This window comes from Phyllobates terribilis, unplaced genomic scaffold, assembly GCF_046119375.1.
Source record: "Phyllobates terribilis strain yellow unplaced genomic scaffold, ASM4611937v1 Scaffold_3__8_contigs__length_932513732, whole genome shotgun sequence".
Taxonomy (NCBI): Eukaryota; Metazoa; Chordata; class Amphibia; order Anura; family Dendrobatidae; genus Phyllobates; species Phyllobates terribilis.
The window spans coordinates 187,468,771-187,480,379 of NW_027362763.1; the positions used below are offsets into that span (position 1 = coordinate 187,468,771).

The following is an 11,609-nucleotide window of genomic DNA, read 5'->3' on the forward strand; positions in this document are numbered from 1 at the left end:
CACACCACCCATAATATATGCTTTGTCGTCTGAGATGTCCATTTTTTGTCTTTTCTGCAAACTTTTAAAAGGATTTGCCAATAAAGATTGTTGAATTTTAATTAATTGCCCGGTTTGTTGAGTTGGATCCATCTTCACTTCCTCATTGACCCAGGTGCTGTGCAGCAGCGAGGACGCTGTGCTCCATGCCAGACTGGGATTACATCTCAGGGGTGAGCTGAAATTTTCTCTTAATTCATATTGCAGACTCCATATACAGAGCCCCTAAGTGCTAGAAGAGCAGAATCCCCCTCAAGTGACTCCATTTTGGAAATTATACCCTTTTGGGAATTTTGTCTACAGGTGTAGTGAAGATTTTGACTCCATGGGTGTTTTCCAAAAACAAGCAGTGGATATTGCTGAGTGAAAATTGCAAACTACCATTGTAGTGACCAGTCAATATGTTATGTCCAGCTCATGTTTCTGGAGACATGCACCCGTAAATTAGGCGGGGCTCTCATCGCTACAGAAATGTCAAACATGTGGACGCTAGCTGAGGTTTAGGCACACTGGGGCTCAGAAGGGAGGGGTGGCATTTGGATTTGGGAGTGCAGAATTCGCTGGATTTCTTTTGGGGGGCAAGGAGCCATTTCGCTTTTCCAGATCCTTTGTACTACCAGTAACGTGGAAGCCCCCTATATTTCCAATAACAGATAACGGACCTGAGTGGGGGCTTTTTTGTGGATTGATTTGAAGCTTTTGTTAGAACATTTTACATAATGTGTGGGATCACATTTATCCTGCGCTTTACACTGAGCATTTACATCGGGGTTTAAATCTAAATCTCCAAAAGACGTGATTCAGATGAAACCCCCGAGGGATTCATCCACTATAATGAGGCAGCAAAGTTACTCTGGACTCCGTCTGGCATCTGTTCAGTGGTGTCCTTTTTTTTTTCAGAGGTGCACAAAACTGTGGCCGGCCACACTTTTATGCACGCCTAAAAAGACGGACACCACCGGATCACAGGCCAGATGGTGTTCACAGTGCCCCCATCTGCCTCATTATAGGGACTCTTCCGCTGGGGGTTACGTCTGAATCACATATTTCAGAGATTTACATGGAAACCCCAGCGTAGGGCGCAGGATAAATGTGAGCCGAGCCTTAGGGCTCTTTCACACGTCAGTGTGTCCGGTACGTGTGGTGTCCGTTTCCACACGTACCTGAGACACTGACACACGTAGACCCATTCAAATGAATGGGTCTGTGCACGTCAGTGTGTTCTCATGGACCGTGTGTCCGTGGGCAAAACACGCTGACATGTCCGTTTTTTAGCTGCAGCACAGGTCGCAAAATGTCCCGCACACGTGAACACTGATGACTGTTAAATATTAATTATGGATATTCATTTTATTCTTAATTCTGAGAATTCTGAGTTCTGTACATAAGATTGCATCAGCCATCGTTTCTAGCTGACATGCGCTGTTTGTGTATTTTTGGTTCAGCGCCATAATTAGAAGAACAGGTGCCATATGACCGGGCTATAAAAGCCCATGCTGCAGCAGGGGGGGCTGCTTGCCATTCAACAGGACACAATATATTTATAGTAATAATTAAAAAATAAATTAATAAATTAGAACTTCATATATAAATTAAAGTAGCAATATTTTGAATTACATTAGAACCAACCAATATATGTATAAGATATTTAAATAATTCTGTTTCTGTATGAATTTGATGTTTAATTTTATTTTTTTATATTTCCGTAGAGTTTTCATTCCAAAGCAGGATTTGATCAAACAACTCTAAAATGGATTTATTTCTTTATTCACTAAGGAAGTTGGAAAAAATTGCATGATTTTGGCTGGGTGCCCACGTAGCGTTTTTCAAGCGTTTATGCTGCGGAATTTCCGCAGCGGAAACGCTTGTGAAACGCTAGGTAATCCGCACCCCATGGTCCCCAAGGGGATTCCGCATGTTCTATGCACATGCTGCGGATTTTTCCGCAGCGTTTATGCTGCGTACAAAAATCTGCAGCATGTCATTTAATTTTGCGGAAGCGCAGCGGAACTCCCGCCATTGACTTGCATTGAAACGCATAGAAACCGCGACTGTACATTTGTACAAGCGGCTTCTATGCGTCTCTATGTGCGGATGGTACCCAGTTTTGGAGGAGAGAAGACTCTCATCCAGACCTGGGTACCAATGTACCTGTAAAAAAAGAATAAAATAATAAATAAAGTTATATTCACCTGTCCGACGGCTTCTCTCTGAATGCTGGCATCGCTTGAGGACCTGCGGTGACGTCACAGTCATGTGACCGCAGGCCCTTCACCGCTCTGTCTCGCAATATGCCGGCAGCCGGGAACTAGACAGGAACGAGCGCTGCAGCCACGCCGGGGCCTCGGGGGTGAGTATAGCTTTATTTGTTTTAATTTTTACGTTTCACACTGTATAAATCCATGTCGGTTGCATGGATTTATACAGTGTGACCTAGTTGTCAAGCACTTTCCAAGTGATGCTATCGCCTGGAAAGTGCTTGTCAATCTGCATGCGGAAACGCATGTGAACCCGCATGTGGATCCGCATGTATTCTGCAGGAAAAACGCATGCACAATTTGCATGCGTTTTTTCTGCCAGGGAGATGCAGAAATGATGCAGAAATTTTCTGCTTCATTTCTGCATCGTGGGCACATAGCCTAAATGTGTATAACATTTTAAAATAATAACAATATAACTAGTTGAACTATAATATCTTCTGTGCATGGAGTGATTTGAGCTTTATAACTAAAGTAGCTTTACAGCATGACGTGTGACAGCTGCAGCCTTTGAACTTTGAGCAAATAGTATAGATCCCATTCATTCTATTTTCAGCTGATGTAATTTAAAACCTGGTAGCCAGTAAAAAAAGAATCTAAGACATTTCTATTTTTTGCAAGTCAAGAGTATTTTTTTCAAGTGTCTTAAATTTCAGTGACTTACTCGTGGGGAATAGTCAAAGAAATATTAAGATATTAAATTTAATAGTTTACTATGCGCATTGATAATTGGGATACAATAATTTTGGGTTAAATATATATATATATCTATAACTTCGTATGTGGAATGTATGGGTTGAACAGATCTGTGAATGTCAGAGTGAATATGACAGATGATGTCAGCAGCTGCTAAGTAAGATTGGTGTGACAGAGGCCTCATGAGTGTGAGAAAAAAAACGTTTCTTTATGTGAAGGTACACAAATATATTTAATTCTGAGAAAATTATGATACATAATTAGGTATTATCTACATTATATATATATTTCTATATTTCTTTAGTAATTATTATTTCTTGACTTAGCTAATAGTGGATAAGGGCAACCACACATCAATATGGTTTCTAAAGCAAATTTACATTTAGAATAATTTTTCCATATGATAATTTTATAGTATTCAAAGTTATTATTTTTTAATGGTTACCTAAATAGGTACACACCTCTTTAGACAAATATATGCTACACATTGATATGAAATTTATGCAAAATATTTATAGAAGAATAATTATTTTTAATTTGGTTCTGATATATACATAAATTATTTTATAAAATAATATTTTTCGGTACTAAAGGGAGAAAATGTGTTTTTGATCCTGATTTACATTATCACTTGATCAATACTTATTTTTCACACATTTTAATAAAGAAGAAATATTAATAAGGTACAATGGTATAATTAAGAAGGGTATTACATGCAAAGTTGCATCATTTAATAATTTTTGGTAATACAAGGTTATGACAAATATGAAATCATCCAGATAATGGAAATATAAGGGTATTTTTATGAAGAATATAATTACTCTACATTTGTCATCAACATATAAAGGCCTTATTTTTATTTTTATTCTTATTTTTACTCTTAATTTTATTTTTCATTTTTAAAATTTTATTCTTACGTATTTTCTTATTTTTCCATTTTTAATTTTTAATTCTCAATTTTTGATTTTAGTTCAGTTCAATATCTCAATTGAGGAAACACATTCATATTTAATGAGGTAATGTCAAGTACAAGAATATTGCTTCATTAAATATAATGATGATATGAATTAATATAAGAAGAAAAATGTTTCAATTTTCTGAGTAAACACAACAATTCATTCATTCATATATTTATTAATTTTGGTTCATGAGTATACATTCTTTGGTATTATTGGTTTAATAAAGATATAAACACTTGTTGTTTCAAAACACACTGACACCTATGGGTTGGAAAAGGTAATTACACCTATGACATAAAAATATTCTATCACATGGAGAACTTGATTAATAATGAATTACTATCTATTATTGTTTATTATTCCAAACATCATTTATTTTAATATTTTGATAATAATTAGATGGATATTATTGAATGCTATGGTACGCTGTGATATTATAGGTTGGGAAAATTGCCAGATTTGGTATCAGATTAGGGAATGAAGACTTCAATCAAGACATCGCAATTATGAATTCTATGTTAATTAAGACTTTTAATATTTATAAATCAAAGAGATTCTCAAAAGTTACAAGAAGAAGCAACCGATATCCGGAAATCTCAGAAGTAAAGATGTTGTGAATGCTGCATGATAATAGACTATATCAAATACAATACAATACATTCACACCACTGATAACCAGGACTGCAGAGGACGATGATCCTAAATGAACTGGGTTGTGTTCAAGCTTCATCACGTTCCAGTGGTTTCTTATCACCTGCAAGGCTTCAATGAAAGCTGGTGAATAATAAAGGAGTGTCAGGAAGCTGCCAGCCTGACATATGTGTCTTGTACATTAAGGACTGAGTACTGGTTATGGTGCTATATAAAGCAGGGAAGTGTCAAGTTAACCCTTGCTTTGTTGACCAAAGACGTCACATCTGTTTCAAAAGTGGCACGAGACCAGTGCGGATGACACGGAAGATTCCAGAACTATCCAACGTAAGTCCAGGTGACATCGCACAGATATTAAAGCTACATTTCATCCATGGACTTTGTTTTCTTATCAATTGACACACATGATCTGAACAATAATGAATACAATTATGGACTGTACAATATCTACACGCTATAATTTATTTCAAAGGAGTTTTCATCTAAAGACTGTGTTATAAAAGAACCAAGAAGAAGACGAGACGAAGACCCGATGACATCAGATGATGACGATTGGACCCGTGATTACTTCGATTTAGATTTGGGGAAGTATAATTATATATGTTAAATGAATATTAGTTACAGCTTACCATAACATGAATTCACATCATTATATAACAATAATCCGGTATTATTATTATTATTATTATTATGGACATTAAATGATATTGCCAAGGAAGAAGAAGAAAAAATGATTGTTATCCTAATGATGAACCTATCTTCTTTTGCGGATTTTCAGTTGAAGTCTGTCATCCTCAAAAAAGGGGGAATTGTTAAATATTAATTATGGATATTCATTTTATTCTTAATTCTGAGTTCTGTACATAACATTGCATCAGCCATCGTTTCTAGCTGACATGTGCTGTTTGTGTATTTTTGGTTCAGCACCATAATTAGAAGAACAGGTGCCATATGACCGGGCTATAAAAGCCCATGCTGCAGAAAGGGGGGCTGCTTGCCATTCCACAGGACACAAGACAAGGATCCGTGTGTAAACCAGCAACTGATGTAGACCTAGGAAACACGTTCTTCACCTGGACACACGTGCTGGATTCCAGGGAAAGATGGGTGAATCTAAACAATTAAGCTAATTATGGACAAATGGACAATCACTCTGTAACTATCTAATTATCTAACTATTTCATGTACCTGCTGCAATCTAATTCTTTTTAATGGACAATCCAAGAAGAAATCAATACTTTTTTTATAAGAAAATCTTGATAATGATACTTTGCGAAGTCCTCGATAGAGAAAAATAATACAGAAAGAAGTATTATTTAACAATGACACACGGATGACATCCGTGTGTCATCAGTGTGACACGTACCAGCGCCTGGGAATCAGAGATACAGTTAGTGCTGTTCCCAAGTGCCGGGTACTGTAGGCATCTGTCATAAATGTCCCCTGCTTGCGCTGTGTTGAGCACCAGCCCGAGACAATGTTAACAATTGTATTCAGCCCCATGCTGTGTCCAGCAAGTGTACAAATAAGAATAAAATAAAAAACACTTATACTCACCTTCACACCTAATTCCCAGAAGCCATTGTCCCCTGTAATAAAAATAAAATGAAAAACAACCATAATACTCACCTGTAATCCATCTGACCGGCAATTCTTCATCAGCGTCTCCGGTGACTAGAAGCAATCGCACCTGCTGAGGACCAAAGGAGAATGACTCACTGCAGCGAGTGGGCCCCTGAACTGCACGGAGCACACTGAGTGACAGGACACCGCTCAGTGAGTTTAGCACAGAGCAGGGGCCTGCTTGCTGGAGCAAGTCATTCTCCCCGGCTCCTCGGCATGAGCGGTGAGATGGATTACAGCAGGGACATCTTCGGACAGGTGAGTAAAAGGATTTTTTTATTTTATTCTTATTTTTACACCAGGACACAGTGAGAACAGACTACTACTCTCAACATTGTCCTTTGCTCGCACTGATCACAGCGCAGACAGGGGACGATGATGAGGGCAGCGTTCAGCACCCGGCGCTTGTAACAGCGATAACTGTACCGTTGATTCCCAAGTGCCTGTACGTGTGATACTGATATGGCACAAGGTTGCCACACATGTGCCACACATATCACACACATGGACATATGGACACTGATATCTACAGTACTGTTTTTTCCAGTACCGAAAATATCCTGACATCTGAAAGAGGCTTTAATGCGATTTTTGGGAGGCAGAATAAACAAATCAGCAGCAGGTGAAGAATTAGTTTTATTTATTTTTTATGCTGTTCCTCTTGCAGTATAAGTGATTAGACGACTTTATTCTTTGGGTCGGTGTGATTACAACAATACCAGATTTATATCGGGTTTTTACGTTTGGCTAATTTTTTTTTGGGGATCACCATATTTTAAGACCTAGAATTTTTCCATATTTCGTCCAGTCATGTATGGGTTTGTTTTTGCGGGACAAGTTGACGTTTTTTGGGGATTTTTCTTATGCCGTTCTGCGTGTTGTAAAATTGATGAGACAGCTTTATTCCTCGGATCAGTACGTTTACAGCGATACTACATTTATATAGTTTTTTTATGTTTTGGCGCTTTTACACAATAAAAACTATTTTTGCATCGCTTTACTCTGAGAGCTATAATTTTTTTATTTTTCCGCTGATGGAACTGTATAGCAGCTTGTCTTTTGCGGGACAAGATGACGTTTTCAGCGGTACCATTTTTACTTACATTCGCCTTTTTGATCGCGTTTATTCTTTTTGTTTGGCGGTATGATGATAAAGCATCGTTTTTGCCTCGTTTTTTATTTTTTTTTTTACGGTGTTCACTCAAGGGGTTAATTAGTGGGGCAGTTTTATATGTCGAGTCGTTCCAGATGCAGCGATACCAAATATCTGTACTTTTATTGTTTTTTTTTTTCATAATAATATTTATTTTTGGATATAATATATATGTATATGTGTGTGTATATCTATCTATCTATCTATCTATCTATCTATCTATATATATCTCTAAATATACGTATATACAGGGTAGTCCAAAAGGAGGTGGACAGAAAGTGGAATAAGGTTATGAAGGGGGAGATTTATCAAACACTAAATTGCAGCTGCCTGTCTGGATCATCCTCCAATAAACCATGAATTAGACGTGGACGATAAGCTTTCCACCCAATAGATTTCAGGATTCGCATGATAGAAGCTCGTGAAATTCCCAATTCCAAAGAGGCTCTCCTTGTGGACTTTTTTGGACTCTGAACAAATGTTTCAGCAACAAGTTGTTTATTATCTTCTGTACAGACTGTTTTGGGTCGACCAGTTTTTGGAGCATTAAGGATTGATCCAGTGGCATTGAATTTGTCACGAATGCGGTAAATGGTTTGTCTCTTTGGAGCTTGAGTACCAAATGTTTCAACCCAATTTGCTCTAACGGTTTCAGCATTTTGAGATGTCATCATGACGACATTGGGTCACCATGGCAACGATCGGGCCCCCGCGATGACATTGCGTGGGCGCCGATCCAAGAGCAGAGGGGCTTCTCTCCCTCTGCCCGCTCGCTATATGCTGCATCGCATACTTCCAAGGTCTTTAAATACCTACTGAGCTGCACGTATGAATACGTCCAAAACCATGGGTGGCATGTATCAGCTACGGGCTGTACGATCTCAGCCATGTATGTTTGGCAGTATAGGCAGAGTCTTGTCAGTCACTGTCATCAGGCGGGGAGAAGCCGCCGGGGACCTGCCTGTATGACTAGTGCACAGTGCTGCTCAGTCCCCCACAGCTATTAAAAGCATGTTTTTCTCTGAAACGTTGCAGCATTTCAGAGACAAACATAGACGACTGTGATCATACAGCCAGTGCCTGATACATGCCGCCCATGGTTTGGGCAATATGTATCAGCTGACAGTTTCTCCTAAAGCTCCTATAGACTTCCTGGTATTTAGCTTTGACAAAACTTTATTGATGCAGTCATGTGCAGAGTGTATTTCCGCAGTGGATTTTCTGCATTTAATGCAATTCTATGGGGAGAATCTGCACATAAGGCCATGGCCCCACTATCAGTATTCGGTCAGTATTTTTTCTCAGGAGTGGGAGACAAAACCAGGTGAGGAACAATCGGAGAAAAGGTGTAATGGAAACAATTCTGCATTTGTGGCGCCCCGAGGGTTCGGTTGCCACAGGGGTATTGCACCTTAACCAGAGGTGTGATATTCCACTCCCAGGTAAGAATGTAGTGTGGACCAGGGCTCAGTTAGCTGCATACACACACACACACACTCACCCCATTTCTGGGGGACAGCTCGACGGTGCTCCCATTTATGCAGGCACAACTGACCATGTCCCTGGCTGGAGTGGGGAGGGGGGAGAGAACCCAGTGGTGTAGGAGCAGTGGGGGACGGTTTCTGGAGCATAGGAAGGAGCTCATTGGGTGAAGGTCACCTGAGCTCATACACAGTGAAACAGATAAAAGGTGGGGGCCATCTTAGGAGGGAGTTCAGTCAGTCAGAGCAGCAGGGAGAGAGAGCTGACAGGGAGCCGAGGCTCAGCCTGAGCTCAGCTCCACGAGGCAGGACTGGAGAGAAGGCTGGGGCCAGAGAGGAGAAGAGGAGAAGGAGAAGGAAGGAAAGAGAAGAGACAGAGGAGTAGAAAGGCTCCAGAAACAAGAAGGCAGAAGGGACCCTAAGAGAGCAGAACGGACAGCAACCGTTGCAAGCCCGCGTTATATCGGGTGAAGGGTCAGGCCGTGGAAGGGTACCGCATTCCCAAGTTGGTGGAGGTAAATCATCCCTCAGCCAAGAACCAGAGGTCGTGATCATTTATTGGTGCGACCCCTTGCTACACCCGCTAGGAAGGCACCACATAGGGTCAGGGAAACTGGCGCCAAGTTTTACCAGAGAAGGCCCGAGGCAGCCGGACAGAAGCGTGGTCACTGGTAGGGCACGAGAGGCCAGAGAAAGGATAGAAGGGGGTCCTGTGCCACACTCCTGAGTTGCCTGGGGGTTGACCGAGCCCCTCACCTGGTGGACGCAGCATGGCTTGGGCAGTCACTGCTGACAGAAGTGACTTGGATATCAACTGTGAGTAAAAGGCCTGAACTGCACCATTGGACTCTGTGTGATTTATGCTGCGCCTGCACCATCACCCCCAGCATCCACCTACATTGCCCTGAGGCTACACTCTTCCCGTGGGGAGTTATCCTATCCCTGTGCTGCACACCAACACCAGCCTCAGCGGTCTGCCTTGCAGCGGCGGTCATCCCTGACCGCAATCCACGGGTGGCGTAGTCGGATATTCCCAAATCTATAAATAGACTGCCACAGCATTTGGTCTGACCACCCTGAGCCACGGGATCGGGTTGCCACTACTACCCCCAGCATCGTACAGAGGCCCGATTCCGGGTACCCCACGGCCCAGGGGGCGAGTCACATTTATCACCCACTCCTGGTTTTGGCTCCCACTCATGAGAAAAAATACTGATTGAATACTGACCAAATACTGATAGTGGGGCCGTGTCCTAAAACTCAGCCTACCTGCAAGAGAAATTGATATGTTGCGGGTTTCAAAATGCACCGCAGGTCAGTTTACACTGAGCAAATAAAAAGCACAATGGGCATCAGATTTCTATGAATTCCATTCACTTTGCCAGAACTGCAAGACGCTGCGTTTTTTGGCACAGCAAAAAAACTTGAGAAGAAGTTATCATAGGAACTTAAAGGGGTATTCCAATCTCCTAGATCATATCCCAATATGTAGTAGGTGTAATAATATTAGCAAATACCTCAAATTAGAAATATAGTATAGTTCTCCTGATTCGTTGTGTCTCTTACCCCATGTGCAGGGCATTGCAATAGCTTAGATATCTACGGTTACGACCTCTGATATAGTGACAGTTAGCTGTTAGTGGTCGTAACCATGGAAGAACTACACTAGATTTCTAATTGGAGGTATTTGATAATATTATTACACCTGCTACATATTGGGGTAGGATCTTGGAGATGGAAATACCCCTTTAACTTGAAAAGGTAACCTGAATCCAAAAACCTCTTTCAAGAAATACAATTTTATATATGAAATTTCTATATGATATCGTGAGCTTGTATGAACATGTACTTACCCAACAGGCAGAGACATAGCAGCACTTGGAAAGCAGTAGTCATCCTCATTTCTTACTAGGCACCATATGAAGATCTTCTCATCCAGCTGAAGTTTGCCCGTTATAACCTCGTTTTCTACTGATAAGGGAGCGGGGGAGTGAGCAGATCAGATGTCCTCGTGTTATTTACACAAATGTTTCTCAACAAGACCCATTCACCTCTGTCTCATTTTTGTTGGTAGTCTGGTATATTTCCTTTATTTGTCATCAGCATTGATCTGCCAATTAGAGACTCTAACTGCCAAAATTTTATCTGGACAACAAAGGCTGAGAGTTCATTACTGGAATTGGACCCCAAACCAGAGGACAACCCCTCAGGTACATCTTAAAGGGGTTATCGGGGACTTTTGATTTTTTTTTCCTATGGCGCTAAGAACTTACTGGCAGGTAATCGCTAACTACTTACCTATTCTGCCCTGCAAGGATCTCTCCCTGCTCAGTTGGCGATTTTCCTGATTCAATTGACCTCACTTCAACAAATCAGCTTTTCCTCTCTGTCCATGTGGCGTCACTGCCAACTTCATGCTGATTGACAGCTGGCTCCCTGTAGTTAGGTGTTGACAGAGTAGAGTGAAGGAAAAGAACTGCTCTGTTGACGTGATGTGACAGGACGCAGAAGAATCGCCGGCAGCAGCGGTCCATGACCCCTCTAAGCTGGGAGTAATCGTCGCAGGGCAAATAACTACCAGCCAGTAAGTTCTTTGCCCCACAGAAAAAGGTCTCAGATAACCCCTTTAATCATAGTGGTTATAAGCACCTTAGCAGACCACAGTGCTACTGAATCATGGCTGCCACCAAAAGATTTTTTAAGTCTGCCACCAGGACAAGGTAGGATCTTTTGGCAGGGCCCTACTCTA

The 11,609-nt window shown here is 41.0% G+C and overlaps 1 protein-coding gene across 1 annotated transcript in view; it reads right to left on the reverse strand.

Annotated features, from left to right (window-relative positions):
- The window catches only part of LOC141258993 (saxiphilin-like), a 111,443-nt gene extending 100,575 nt beyond the window's left edge, over positions 1-10,868 (reverse strand). Inside the window, exon 1 of the mRNA XM_073674355.1 lies at positions 10,714-10,868. Within this exon, the coding sequence (XP_073530456.1) occupies positions 10,714-10,762 (49 nt within the window). The 5' untranslated portion in view covers positions 10,763-10,868. The remainder of the gene's footprint in view (positions 1-10,713) is intronic.
- Between the last annotated feature and the right edge of the window lie 741 nt (positions 10,869-11,609).